The sequence below is a fragment of the Pongo pygmaeus genome, chromosome 11 (assembly GCF_028885625.2).
Source record: "Pongo pygmaeus isolate AG05252 chromosome 11, NHGRI_mPonPyg2-v2.0_pri, whole genome shotgun sequence".
NCBI classification, from domain to species: Eukaryota; Metazoa; Chordata; class Mammalia; order Primates; family Hominidae; genus Pongo; species Pongo pygmaeus.
Window position 1 is genome coordinate 71,317,132 of NC_072384.2, and position 15,751 is coordinate 71,332,882.

Sequence of the window (15,751 nt, forward strand, 5' to 3'; positions counted from 1 at the left end):
GTGTGTGTGTGTGGGTGTGTGTGTGTGTGGGTGTGTGGCGGCGGGCGGGGGTGCAGTTTAGAGAAGGGTCTCAGTCTGTGGCCGAGACTGGAGTGCAGTGGTGTGATCTCAGTTCACTGTAGCTTCAAACTCCTGGGCTCAAGTCCTCGTGCCTCAGCCTCCTAAGTAGCTGGGACTACAGTCAGGTATCACCATGCCTGGCTAGTTTAAAAAAATTTTTTTTGTATAGATGGGGTCTCGCTATGTTACCCAGGCTGGTTTCAAGCTCCTGGCCTCAAGTGATCCTCCCGCCTTGGCCTCCCTAACTGCTGAAGTTTTTTTTAATGGTTATAATCTCTTCAGATTTTCTATTTCTTCTTATGTCTGTTTTTTCCTCCCCAAAACAGTAAACATTTATTATCTCTTACAGTTTCTGCTGGTCAAGAATTTGGTAGCAGCTTAGCTAGGTGGTTCTGGCTCAGGTTCTCTCATTGGGTCAAAGTCAAGATTTCAGTTAGAGCTTTAGTGATCTGAAGTCTTGACTGAGGCTCGAGGACTTGCTTTCATGGTGGTTCATTCACATGGCTGGCAAGTTGGTGTTGGTTGCTAGTGGGACAGCTGAGTTCCCATCCTCGTGGGCCAGTCCACAGATCTACTTGAGTATCCTTGTAGCATGTTAGCTGGGTTCTCCCAGAGTGAGCAATCCAAGAGGAAAAAGAGAGTCAGAAGAAAACTGTCCTTTTTATGACTTAGATTTGGAAGTCACAAAGCATCACCTCTGCCACATTCTGTCCATTGGAAGAGAAACACTAAGTCCAGCCCACATTCACAGAGAATTTACCCATAAATCAAAGTCACAAATTTTTGAGGGATTTTCTGAGAGATTTCAACATTTAAAAAAATTGTAGCCTTATAAGTGATGAAAGGCATTTTAATAGAGTTTTAAGCAGGATAGTGTCTTAAATGGGTCACTAAACCAAACTACTGTAGAGACTAAAAACTGGCTTGTTTACTCGTAACTATAATCAGCTTTCAATTATCCTAGTTGTTTTTTTTTGTTTTTTTGTTTTTTTGTTTTTTTTTGAGACGGAGTCTTGCTGTGTCAGCCAGGCTGGAGTACAGTGGCGTGATCTTGGCTCACTACAAGCTTCACCCCCTGGGTTCCCGCCATTCTCCTGCCTCAGCATCCAAAGTAGCTGGAGCTACAGGCGCCTGCCACCACGCCTGGCTAATTTTTTGTATTTTTAGTAGAGATGGGGTTTCACCGTGTTAGCCAGGATGGTCTCGATCTCCTGACCTCGTGATCCGCCTGCCTCGGCCTCCCAAAGTGCTGGGATTACAGGTGTGAGCCACTGTGCCCGGCCAATTATCCAAGTTTTATAGCCTGTCTTAGGTGACTCTGATTTTTGAGAGTTGACTCTGAGAAAAGTTGGTTAAAATAAAAAATATGTCTTGATAAACCATTTGTAGCCAATAACAAACTGATTTTATCTTAATGGATTAGAACTCAAAAACAAGCTTTTTGCTGGGGTAAATATTGTAGTATTAGTATTGTATTTTTATATTCATCTCGAATGGGCATTTTTAGACTATAAACTTTAAAAGAGATCATTCATTCCCCTGCTATTTTTCTTTCTTTTGGAGTCGGAGTCTTGCTCTCTCTCCCGGGCTGGAGTGCAGTGGCACGATCTCCACCTCCCAGGTTCAAGCGATTCCCCTGCCTCAGCCACCTGAGTAGCTGGGATTACAGACATCTGCCACCAAGCCCAGCTAATTTTTGTATTTTTGGTAGAGACGGGGTTTCACCATGTTGGCCGGGCTAGTCTCGAACTCCTGACCTCAAGTGATCCGCCCGCCTGGTCCTCCCAAAGTGCTGGGATTACAGGCGTGAGCCACTGTGCCCAGCCCCTTGCTGTTTTTCTTTATGCCAACTTTTTTGTTTGTTTGTTTATGAGTGTAGATATGAGAGAGAAAGGGAGAAGGAAGAAAGATACCATTAAACCTCATACTATTAGTGTAATGTTATTACTAAATTAAGCCATGGAGAGATAATTTAGTAAGTAGCTACTTTTTAAAATAAAAATGTCCCTAGTGAACATGATTGGCTATAGAAAGATTTTGAAGAACATTTTATATGTGATTTAAACTTTGTTGAATATTTGGATTAGTTATAAGACAGTGGGGAAGGTAGCATATTTTATCTCCAGTCATTTTATAAATAGATTATTAATAAAAAATTTTTTACAGAATATATTATCGGCATAATTTTCAACATAGGTTTTTCTCAGTGGGGCGGAATAGTATCTTCCTCTTGATTAAATATTAGCTTATCTATTGTAAACTATTTGACTTCAGAGTTTTTAGCTGTCAGTAATTAAGAGTGGAGACTCAATTCTGGTCAAGATAGAACATTGTAGGGAGCAGTAAATAAATATGCTTTGAAAAACAAGCCAAATGTCATTGCTTTACTTTATTTAGCTTATGATATCTATTTGAAATTTTCAGTAATGTGAAGGTATGTGAGATTGTGTTTATCAAAGCAGCATGAGCTGATTAACAATTGAATTACCAGTTTCTCCAAATGGCTATGAACAAAGGGTTGGCTGTTCCTTCCCAGAAAAGGTTAACACTGTATTTAGATTTAAGAATTTAAGTTTTCAAGTTAGATCTACATCTTTTCCTTTCTTTGAGGTCCTTATTTCTAAATAATGTTTCCCTTTCTTGTTGGCAGATTTACCATTATAATGGAACCTGTGAAGGGTTAAAGGCTTTCTGAAGATCTCATTACCGTTAGAAAATTAGGCTAAGTGCATTTCATAATCCTTAAAACATATGCCTACAAGTCCAGTATTTATTTGTAATTTGGCCTGAAAAATACAGGATACGGATGAAGGCCATGGCTTCCAAACCTTTTATGACAGTAAACCACAGTAAAAAATCTATTTTGTATCATGACTTAGGATGGATACTTGTTTTTCTTTTCAATATAGAATGTACTCCTTGAGTATTTATTAAATATTTTTAAAGCATAGAAGTGTAAAAACACTGGGTTTATTTTTAAAAATCAATCTATTGTTTTCCTAAAGTGGATTTTTTTTTCCTACTAAAAACAATTGGTTTAAAGAAAAAAGAGATACAGCTAATCAAACCTTTATAACTTTTCTTTGCTGGTAGTTTTTTTTTTTTTTTTTTTAAACAGAGTCTCACTCTGTTGTTCAGGTTGGAGTACAGTGGCACAAACTGCAGCTTCTACCTCCAGGCTCAAGCAATACTTTCACCTCAGCCTCCCAAGTAGCTTGGACTACAGGTTCACACTACCATAGCCATCTAATTTTTTTGTTTTTGTAGAGATGAGGACTCACCCATCTCTACAGGCTGGGTGTGTAGGCTGGTATCAAACTCCTGGCTTTAAGCGATCCTCCTGCCTTGACCTTCCAAGATGCTGGGATTACAGGCATGAGTCACTGTCCCTGCCTACTGATAGATTCTTAATTATTTGGTAACTTGATGACTTTTTGTTAGAGATTCTTGAGAGCAAGGAGAATATATTACTTACATTTTTACCTCTGGTGCCATCACAGGCTAGACACCTAAATTTTTGTTCCATTATTACTAGATCATATGTCTTGCCACCTGGTAAGGGCGAATTAAAGCCATTCTGCTTTAGGACAACAACAAAATCGTATTGTTTAATTATTTTTTGAGACAGCGCCTCACTCTGTTACCCAGGCTGGAATACTGTGGTGCAACCATGGCTCACTGCAGCCTTGACCTCCTGGGCTCAAACAATCCTCCCACCTCAGCCTCCTGAGTAGCTGGGACTACAGCCATGTGCCACCATGCCCAGCTGATTTTTTGTAGAGACAGAGTCTTGTTATGCTGGCCAGGCTTGTCTCAAATTTCTAGGATCAAGGAATCCTTTTGCCTCAGTCCCCCAAAGTGCTGAGATTATAGGCATGACACATCACACCCGGGCTAAAATGTTATTTTCACTTATTAATTTCTTTTTTTTTTTTAATGTAATGCTCTGAATCACATTGACAAGGAGAATAAAGGAAATGAAACTCTTATGAGAGATTAGTAGAGGATATTTAAACCTCATTATGAAGAGAAGGAGCAAGGGGAAGGGAGAAATTAATATTTCAGAGAGTTAAGGTTTAAAGTAACATCTTTCAGAAGGTCAAAAAAAAAAAGTAAGGTATGAAAAATAGGTAGTTATTTAAATTTTAATATTCCAGGCTAAGGACACTTGTGTCCAGAAGGGGGCATTATTGTAATGGGGGCTATGTTTGAGTACTGAGTATCATTGATGACCTTAGCAGAGACTTCACAACTTTGGGTTCCACGCATCCCAAAAGCTCACTCCTTCCATTTCACGGTCTTCTACCAACACTCCCATTCCCTCCATTCACCTTCCTTAGCTGTCTACCTTTTCCAGGTCTTTCTTGCTGATAGAAACCCCTTCTTGCCAGAGGCTTTCTTCTACTTGAAAAATAATTCAGCTACGTGCCATCCTTTGCCCTTGAGACTTCTGTGTAGTTCTGAGTGGTTGACCCAGACTTAATGCTAATTCTAAATCTAGGTGCATTCCCAGGTCCTTTGTGGTCTAAAAATATTCTAGTTGTTTCTTCACAGGCCAGAAGCCAGCAGTGTTAATTTTATATCCTTGGAAGGCCAAGGTCTAAGTTGGCAGGAAAGGCTTTCTTGATTGCCTTTTTGTCCTGGATAGTTAAAGAGGTACAGTCTTTTTCACATTACTTACATGATCAGTGACTGCCATGGTTTAGCTTTTTTTTTTCTTCTGTGACAGTTGTCAAAGAAGAGAATAGGTATCTGTGCTCTAAACTTCTAAGAAGCTGAAATTCATTAACATATTCACCTATGTTTATATTAATTCCTTTATTTTATACCATTTAAAGCCTGTTTTAGGCTGTTTTGTGTGCAGAACTGTGGAGTAAAGGTAATCTGATTGAATCACTGTTCTTACTAAGCAGATCATATCTCAGATACTTGGCAAAAATTAATTAGTAATGGTTTATGTTATTTTCAAGGCTGATTAGACTTACAAACCGTCCTTAAAAATGAATTCCAGAAGTGAGTCTTTTACATTTGAGAACCTATGAGTTGATTAGTGTTTCTGTTTTGTTTTTGCCTCCCGAATGCATGCATTCATTTGTTCTCAGGGGTTTATTGAAGTCTGGGAATATAGTGGTATTATTTGCCTTCTTGCATAATTCTAGTATTCTTTGATTTTTCTAGATTAATTGGGTTAAAATGTAGCAGTCACCAAATAACACTATCATTCCCCTTTTTTAAAAATTAACATTCCTCCTTTTGTAATGATAGTAATTTTTTTCTAGGATTGTCCCTTCTGTGGTATACATTATTTATTACTGCAAAATGTAGCTGTGGCTCAGATAATAGTTAAGAGTCCTTTATAGAGTCTTTTCCATCATTTGGCTTGAAACTATATTTGGGAGAAAGAAGATAGTTCTGGGATGGAGATATTTATATAATTACAAATTTGAAGTCACTGATTTATTTTGCCTTTGGCTAAGAAACTGTGATAATGTGGTAGCATCACCCTTTTGATTTATTTTTTATTTCTGAAACTTTTATTTCAGAACTGGCTGTTAATGTATCTATTTATCTGTATAATTAGTATTTAGCCTGTTTCTGTAAAGAATTTTGATTAACATTTTTTAAAAATGTAGTCTTTAACCAAGTAAAATACTGTTGAACTTGTTCAGTGGAGTCATTGATATTTGAAATCATCAGAAAGGGGGAAAAGCATGTTAAACTGAAAAAGAATTCTCTAGTTCATCACAAATAGATTGATGGGAATTTTACTAATTTTCCTCCAACCTCTGATAGGTACACTTGGAAAAATTGTTTTTCTGAGTATGAAATTAGGTATGTAATTTAAAGCATACAAAATTTCTTCTTTAAAAATCTTGAAAACATTGTGGTGCCTCACTGTAATAAACATTTATTTGTGTTTACAGCACAGTAGGCAAACAACTGTTAAGTATTACTCTATTCCTGTATCAGTTGGGACTTAGACTAGGGGAAGCCTCACAGTGAAAGATGGACAAAAAGATGAAGAAATGTAACCTAAGATAAATTAAGGGACGTCAGTATTCTTCTACTTTAGATGAAAATCATTTTTAGCTACTTTGAATTATACATACAGCACCTAGCACAGTGCCACCTGCATGTAAACTATAGGAAGCTATCTGGTCTTATAGTTGTTTCTGACAGATTTAATCACAATATTAGAAACGTTGATTATGTTTTTATAGTCCTTTGAAATGTAAGCAGTTAGCCACTGTATCTTAGGAAAGAAATATTCTAGTTGTGATTTTTTTTTCTTCTAATCTTATTGGTGTCAATTAGAATTTACCATTGAAAAAATAAGGATGATCAGTTTTATACTTAGGTTTAAGATGTGAGCCATCATAATATATTATATGTTTTGATAGATTACCAAACCCACTGTTTTTACTGCAGCGTGTATAAACATTTAGACATAATTTTAAGGTTCAATGAATATGACTATCCTAAAAAAACACAGACTTTTAATTAAATACTTATTTCTTTAGTTCCTATATAACTAGGAACTTGCCTTCTTTTCAGTAGGCTGTTAAAAGAAGGGCTTTCAGCTCAACTTAAACTGTATTAGTCACTTAGTATCATACACTGAAAAATTATTTTGAAAAGATACTTGGGATTGGGGACATTTATGATAAAATTTAACCAGAAGATGGCAGTGATGATCCTCCTATACTCCCTGCAACGGTAATCAAAAAGTTTTACAAATGTCATAGCATGAAATGTGCACGTTCAGCTGTTGTTATATAATGTTAAAAGTTGAGGATCTAGGGGAAAGCACTTGCTGTTTATTTTATATACTATGAAAAATGTGTATTTTTCTATAAGAAGGGATTAAGAATATTTTGGGTGTCTGTATCTTTGTCTGTACACTTCAGTTTTTTCTGAATACTGGGGTAAGGAAGTTCCCATAAGTCTTGCCTTGTTTATTTGCATGCATCACTTTATGTTATGCATAATGTCTAGAAGGCATGCTGTTTTATGGCCTGTTTGCATTTTTCACCCAAATTGCTGGAAACTAATGAGTATTTTAAAGGAGCCATTCCTTTAGCTGCAGTCATTTCTCTAAATTGACATGTTTTTTGGCGGGGGAGGCAGTGAAATCATTTTAAACATTACTTTTTGAAAGAAAAAATTAATAGACCAAAGTTAATATTTTAAAATAAATCTTGAGAAACCAGAGATTAAATAACTTAATGAAACATATTTCAGAGTTGAATGTTGGCAGCAATTGTAAATAATATTTATAATCTGGTGATATTAAAAGTGAAAAGTTACAAGGGGGAGAAGGAATGCTCTCCTTTGAAAATTAGTGGCCACATTTGGTGATGGATGAGATGAAGATGCATCCTTCCATAATCTTGCCTTTTTAAAAAAATTATAAAGCTCAAATGCATTTTGCCAGAAAAATTGCATGAATCTTCAGCATGCATTGTTAACTTTTTGTCTTTTCCCCTTTCTTTCTGCTGTTCATTTTCATTCATATATTTTTGATTTTTGGTTTGCCATTGTTTTTTTCTCTTTTGTTAATTACTTCATTAAATTATTTTTGAAACGTCATAAGCTGAGCAACCTCTCCGTGTAGTAACAGCGGATACCTGTCTATTTCACTATTTAGTCCCTCCTCCTATGTCTCCATCCTCCAAATCTGTGAGCACTCCAAGTGAAGCTGGAAGCCAAGACTCTGGAGATGGCGCCGTGGGATCTAGGTACAGTAATTTTCCTTTTAATGTTTTAATGATAGAATGCATTCAGTGCCCAAATACTGTTGATACTTTAAAGGGACTCTAAATAGTTGCGTCGAGTTAGTCCTAACATTTTAAAATCTAAAATGGCATAGAAATTCTCTGTTGGACGTTGGGGGGAAAAAAAGGTGTTTTTTTTTGTTTTGTTTTTTTGTTTTTTTTAAACAATATTTTAACTGTCACATTTAATTAACTTAGTACTAAATAGTCAACCGGTTTTATGCTAATTATTTTATATTAAAAATAGAGATATTAATGCATTTAGATTTTTCTGTTTAAACAAACTTTTTGTTGGTTATTACGTGAATGTTTTGGGTGTAAATAATGTAAAACCTCTCTCGTGCTTGATTCCCCAGTCAGTAATTGAAAATGTAAACAATTCTGTTAAACAGCTCAATTCTGTTCTATTAAGTCATTAGTTCTGCTAATTAAGATAGAGAATAATAATGCATAAAATGTCAAGAGTAAGGAATAACTGCTAAGGACAACATTGAGAATGTTTACTGTCAAGCATTCCTGAACTTGCATCTTCCTTGTAAAATTACATTTCGTGTTTGTTTTAGGATCCTGCATACATGTTGGGACTTGCTTTTCAAAAGTTCAGTAAGATTTCAGCTTTCTTTCAAAGATCATATTGGGAAAAGTATTACTACCTACTCCTCTTTGTCACACACACACACACACACACACAAAATAGTGAGTATTAAATGGTATCGTACTTTTTGACTTCTGAAATGAAATTAAACATAGGTAGTCAAAATCCACAGCTGATTAAGAATGCTTATTTTGGGCCAGGAAGTTGCATGTCCTCACCAAGAAAATCTCTTAACACACCTTTTAATCAGACATAAGCTGTTAGAAGTTTTATGCTTTTTGTGCCTGAGTCCCTCTAGTTGAAGTTACAAACCAGTAATAAATATCTAAAAGACAGGGCAAGAAAAAAAAAGCAAGGTGTCTGGATGATCTGTAAACTCAATACTTCAATCAGCTCTTGAATAATCAGGTTATCATTAACAATTAAAAGGTACATAAAGCTTGCCAGCTTGAATTTGAGAAGTGCTTTCCAAATAGAACCAAAATTGCAAATCTAAGCTGTACTGTCTTTGGAGGTAAATGACATAACTCTTTCATTTAAGAAAAATCAAAATTTTCTTTTTAGAAATAATGTTATTACCTTATAAAATAGTATGTATTACAGAATAGAGACAATTTGTCTAGTGTAAATTCATTTTTATAGGGTTAAAATTTTTTTCATATTTTGTACTTCTATATTTTTATACAAATACGTCATTATTCCTTTATTTTTTATTTTTTTTTGCAGACAGGGTCTCTGTCACCCAGACTGGAGTGCAGTGGCACAGTCTTGGCTCACTGCAACCTCTGCCTCCTGGGCTCAAACGATCTTCCCACATCAGCCTCCCGAGTAGCTGGGACTGCAGGCACGCGCCACCATGCCTGGCTAATTTTTGTATTTTTTGTAGAGACAGGGTTTTGCCATATTGCCCAGGCTGGACTCGAATTCCCAGACTCAAGTGATCCACCCACCTTGGCCTCCCAAAGTGCTGGGATTATAGGCATGAGCCACTGCACCCAGCCACTATTCCTTTAGATAATTAATAATCAACTGGCATTTTTAAGTGAAAGCATTTTTTTTCCCTTCTACAACGTTACCATAGTAAAAATATTTCCCAAGATAAAAAATTACTATATTTATTAAATGTCTTTATTTGATATTATACATTATTTTTATGTAGATACTATACTGTGTACATTATGACTCATTGTTCCTGATTTTGAATAGTAGATTATTTTAATTCAGTGTCAGCAAGTTAGCTTTCAAAAGTACTTTGACACTTAAGTTTTTTAAATTAATGTGAATTAAAACATGTCCCCATGAGTTTTATGGACAACCCAGAGATTATTAGAGACCTTTTAGAATATTGTAAATTAATACAGGGAGTAATAATGGTAAGAAAAATATTTATTCATGTATAGAACAAATATTCATTAAGTTACCGACTTTATTAAATACTGTGGTTTACCGCAGAAGATAAAACATTCATGGTCCTTGCTTTCATAGAATTTACATTGTAGTGATTACATCATTAATTTAAAGATACTGTTGACTTTATTGAAAAGCCCTAAGGGCAGTGTGCTAACCTATGTTTAGTGTGAAGCATAGTTTTTTTTAATGATAAATTGTAAAACACAAAAGCAAATAATTAATATTTTTTAAAGTATTTGTTCTTGTTAGATAATGAATACAAAATTGGTTTCTTGTGAGTTTAATGGAGAGAAAAATCCTCTTTTTGAGTGAGGTGACCTTACATCTTTCTTTTTTTCTTTGAGATGGCGTTTCCTTCTTGTTGCCCAGGCTGGAGTGCAGTGGCACGATCTTGGCTCACTGCAACCTCCGCCTCCCAGGTTCAAGCGATTCTCCTGCCTCAGCCTCCCAAGTAACTGGGATTACAAGCATGCACCACCGCGCCCAGCTAATTTTGTATTTTTAGTAAAGACAGGGTTTCACCATGTTGGCCAGGCTGGTCTCGAACTCTTGACCTCAGGTGATCCACCCACCTCAACCTCCCAAAGTGCTGGGGTTGCAGGCTTGAGCCACTGCACCCAGCCACATCTTTTTAACCTTAATATGTACATTGTCTCCTTTGAGAGCACGACTCACTTGGAAACATTAATTTTCAAGAGGGCTGAGTTATATTCATTTTTATGTATACACACACACACACACACACACACACACAAAATAATAGAAAATGATGAATTCTACTAAATCATATCCAGCTTTCATAGAGGTAATTAATATTGTGATGGTGATATTGGCAGTGAAATAATGGATTTCTAAATATGTGACATTTAAAAAGAGTGCCCAGGTCTGAGAATGAAACCTAATGAACTCATATTGAGGAAACACGATGTTAATGTAAGAATAAAGACAATTAGAAGAAATATAATAGGAAAATACATGAAGACGTGTGAGATGTGTGCATGCACCTGTACGTGCAACTTCAGTTGGCCAAGAAGGTCTAAGATTAGTACACTCGGAGTAGGAATAGAGAAGACATTATAAAATATGCTGTCTAAAAATGTTTGAATCACTTTAAGTGCCAAGAATTTCTGTTGGGACTGGTGGTAATTTATGAATAAATATAAAAGGTCGTGAGAAATGATCTCTCTCTAACTTTGCAGATTAGGAAGCTGCATTACATTTGTTATCTCAAAAATTTAGGAACAGTTATTCAGTGGGGTAATCCAGGCCTCTTCCTTTTTTCCTTTTTTTTTTTTTTTTTTTCTTTTTTGAGTCAGAGTCTTGCTCTGTTGTCCGGGCTGGGGTGCAATGGCGTGATCTTGGCTCACTTCAATCTCTGCCTCCTGGGTTCAAGCAATTCTCCTGCCTCAGTCTCCCCAGTAGCTGGGATTGCAGGTGTGTGTCACCATACCCAGCTACTTTTTTTTTTTTTTTTAATACTTTTAAGTTCTAGGGTACATGTGCACAATGTGCAGGTTTGTTACATATGTATACTTGTGCCATGTTGGTGTGCTGCACTCATTAACTCGTCATTTACATTAGGTATGTCTCCTAATGCTATCCCTCCGCCCTCCCCCTACCCCATGACAGGTCCCGGTGTGTGATGTTCTCCTTCCTATGTCCAAGTGTTCTCATTGTTCAATTCCCACCTGTGAGTGAGAACATGCGGTGTTTGGTTTTTTGTCCTTGCGATAGTTTGCTGAGAATGATGGTTTCCAGCTACTTTTTGATTTTTAGTAGAGACGGGGTTTCATCACATTGGCCAGGCTGGTCTTGAACTCCTGACCTCAAGTGATCTGCCCACCTCGGCCTCCCAAAGTGCCAGGATGACCAGTGTGAGCCACCGCACCCGGCCCATTTTTCCATTTTTGATCAGTTTACTTCTCAAGCTTTGTACTTGGAATTGTACTCTATGTGCCTGAAGATGCCCCTAATAAATGTAATCATGTACATGTATGTCCAGTGCATTTTCAGTACTGGCTGTATTTTGAGGTACAGTCTTACTTGATTTTAGACTAAAATGACATCCTCAACAAGGAATTTTATGTCATTGATAACAGAGCTCTTACATAATGTAAATGACAGAACATTTCTTGGAGACCATCTCATAGAACTTTTGATTTAACAAAGCCTAAGCTTGTTGCTATTCATTGCTTAATACAAAGTAGATCTTCACTGTGGCTGCTTCTTACATTGCATACACATAACCTTGTTTAAATTCCAAGATCTTTCTTTATATTTTTTAAATGAAGGCTTTCTCTAGATTAATTCATTATTATTTTTCTTGATAAATTATATAGGCAGGTAGAGAAACCATTTGTTGTATTAAAACATTGTAGCAACTAAAACTAGTTATACATTATAATGTCTTACATAAGTGAAAAATATATTTGACAAAAATGGTAATACTAAATGTATTGTGCTTAACTTTTTTTAGTGGGGACTATGAGCATTATACAGTACCATACATAATTATCTTATGTATTGCTAACCTATATAAATGCCAGTATGATAAAGTACCTTTTGTTTTATTAGTAACTAAGTTTGGCTTAAGTGGAAAAGATCCTGTCTAAGTTACTTAGCCAGCAGGCGATGCTAAAACTTATCACTCAATATTTAGGATTGACATTTGAACATAAAATATTTTTCCAGGGAAAAATCTATTTTTTCCTAGAGACAGAAATCTTTAGTTGTTTTCTTTAAGCAGATGATATGTAAGCCCAAGGCAGTGCTTAACCCATAAATTACAGAAGGGTCACATTTTGGAAACTTTAGCTATTTTGTATCCCAGTGGGATAGTCTTTGGTTTTATTACCAAAAGGCTTATGTGTTGACTCATTTCCTTTACCAGTATGACAATTTCCTGCACACATGTAATGCTTTGGGGAAGATTAGAATATGTTAACTAAGATGTTTAAATGTGTTTGTTTTCATTAGGAATCTTAAAATTTCAACCATTTTATAGCCTAGCTTGTTATCCATAAATAATTAACTTGGGTTGTCTGACTTTAGTTGTTCTAAAGCAGATCTATTATTATGCAATATTAGTTTCCCATAATCTGCAAATAATGTCTTTTAACTATTCTGGCTCGTATGCTTGCATCTTTAACCATAGGAAGCCTATTGCATGCACTAGATGATTGAGTGACCTGGTGGATTTCTTGTTTTGTTTTTGATTTTTTTTTTTTAATACTAACCAGAACGTGTGTTTTTAAATTGTGAATAGTACTTTAGCTTTAGCTATTCATAGAATGTATTTGCTTGACTAACTTATGGCCTTTTTTGCTAATGCTTCATGGTTGTCCTACAACCATTTAGGACGCTGCATTGGGATACAGATCCATCAGTTCTTCAGCTTCACTCAGATTCCGATTTGGGGTATTGAATAGATTTTTTACCTTCCCTGTTTTATAATGAATTTGATTCTTTGTGAAACTGTCCTAATTTTATTTTGCTTAAGTTTATAATATTGTATCATGTAGTAAGGACAAGAGTTATATTTTACTGTGACACCTCATTTATCCAGTATCTTTAGTGAAAGAATATTCTATGTGATGTTCTAGGTACCCTGAGTCCATTTAAGTGTCCAAATGTTTAAAATTATTTCTATATTTTTAATACAAGTTTTCTAGGATGTATTAAAAAACTTCTCAGACTTTTTCTAATATTCTACATGTAATTGAACCTTTTCAGGGTTACTTGATATGAATATTAATTTATTTTTCTGTATTAAAATTCACTGATGATTTCTAAGATTTTGAGAATAACGGAGATGCTGGTCCTTACACTATTCATTCATTCATTACTATTTATTCATGAATCTAGAATAAAACTATTCATGAATCTAGAATAAATAAATGAGTGAATGAATGGATTAATAGATTATTCATAGAATGTATGGATGAATATTCTTAATATAATTGTCATTGAGCCCCTAGGTTAAATAAATAGATTCTTTTCTTTCTTCCTTTTATTTTTGTTTTGTTTTTTGCTTTTGTTTTTTGGCATATTTTCTTAGCGAAACGTTAGAAAACTAATGCTTTATAGTTTCTGTATGTCTTTTTTTTAGAGTTTTAAAACTTGTTCTTTTAGAAGTTAGTGTTGTAAGCTGTATGTATGTTTTTTAAATTTTGTTGACATAGAGATAAGATTATTCATCCATTCATTCATTCAATTATTTATTCTAGATTCTAATGCAAATTATAAATGTTTGCTGCTGCCATTTTGCCTGACTCAGATAGCCCTTTTCCCCTGATAATTTACAGCTTCGAAAACATATGAATATACCTTTTGGAATTGTGTCTAAAGTAAGGTAAATAAGCCTTGATTTGAGGCATGTAAGAAAAATATATGAGTTTCTTGTACATGAACTGGAAGCCCTCTGTATTGGCCACACTGAGGCTTCCCCCTCCTGCCTCCCATTGCTTCCTTATTTTCAGTAAAAGTGGCTTTTGGATAAGTGAGGTATTACTTCCCTACCCACCTCCTCCTATAAAATCTTGGAATATTTTGTTTGTTTAGTATTATGGTTTTTTCTGTTAGACTCTGTATGCATTCAAGTTGGTAACTGGTTCCTAATATTGTTGGCTTGACGATTTTTTTCCAGCTATGTGAGTGATTTACTTTTTATATAATTTGCATCTTAAAAATCAGAATATAAAGTTTCTTATTTCAAATTTTATTCTTAGACTTCTAGATTACTTCAGATTACTTAAATTGTCCACTTAATTTTTTGAGTATACTTTTTTTCCCCTTTCTTTTTTATTTCTAAACTAGAAAAGACATTAAAAAATTGTTATGGCCCACATTTTGGAACATTAATTTTTAAAATGTACTAATTTTATTATACTTTATACTTTATAATACTTTATTATGCTTTATTAGATTGTATAGGACTTGGATTTAGTTACTAAATAGAACTGAAAAGAATATTTATATAAGAAAAAAGTTATATTACCAGTGATAGCCTGCTTTATATTCTGAAAGTTGCAGCATTGTCTTTATTGTATATCCTTTTAAGGCAGCTTCATCACTGAGAACTTTTTTGGGAGTCTGGAAGCGTACTTTATTTGGTTTAGAATTTAAACATCTAATAAAACCAATAAAAGATCTCCCAGATAGCTAATAAAATATATTTTTCTTTTGGTTCATTTTCCTCAGCCACAGCTCTCTTCCATTGTCAAAAAAGAATGTATACCTTGTATTTAACTTAAACAGAAGTGACTTTAGTAGATTTATGGTATTCAAAAGATCTGTCGCTTCAGTGTAAATGTAGAATATCTGGACCTTAGTTTGTCCATATGTGAATCAAGGACAATATTGATCATGCAGAGATTAGAGATTTAAAAGTTTTAAATATTTCATTTTAAAGTCCAAATTGATAGTGTAATTCTCAATTTCTGCCAAATATAAATAGAAAAAAAGCTTTAAACAGAAACCTGTTTTTCAGTCATAAAGCTGAATTCTCCTAGTGGTGCGATCAGCTAAATGTGGTCTGAGTGATATCCAGTCTGATTCTTAAAAAGAGTCCAGAAAGAACCATATCCCAGCTGAAACCATTTCTTACAACAACCTTATTCAGTGGTCCACTCTGAAGTTCCTATTCTCTTCATTATTGCCCGCACATTTGTTCTAAAAAATGAAATTACTTGCCTTTTTAAAATGAAAAATAAAAACACTGAATGATTCAGAAATATCTTTTGCTTTTGCTACCTTCTCATTCTTTTGCTAAAATAAAGCCAATTTATTGTTAATCTAAAATTTCTTGAATAAAATGGATTGAAATTACAATGTTGGGTGCAAATGACTGTTTCTTAATTTTTTAAAATAACATGGTTTGATGTAGTTAAAATGTATTGTTTGTATTTACTTA

The 15,751-nt window shown here is 34.8% G+C and overlaps 1 protein-coding gene across 8 annotated transcripts in view; it reads left to right on the forward strand.

Moving 5' to 3' along the window:
- The window catches only part of DYNC1I2 (dynein cytoplasmic 1 intermediate chain 2), a 60,953-nt gene that overhangs the window by 12,163 nt on the left and 33,039 nt on the right, over positions 1-15,751 (forward strand). For 4 of the 8 annotated variants that reach the window (XM_054477002.1, XM_054477005.2, XM_054477003.2 and 1 more), the window contains exons 4-5: positions 7,709-7,799; positions 13,198-13,257. In XM_054477002.1, the coding sequence (XP_054332977.1) occupies positions 7,709-7,799; positions 13,198-13,257 (151 nt within the window). The remainder of the gene's footprint in view (positions 1-7,708; positions 7,800-13,197; positions 13,258-15,751) is intronic. The other 4 variants (XM_054477009.1, XM_054477011.2, XM_054477007.2 and 1 more) reach the window with 1 other exon arrangement.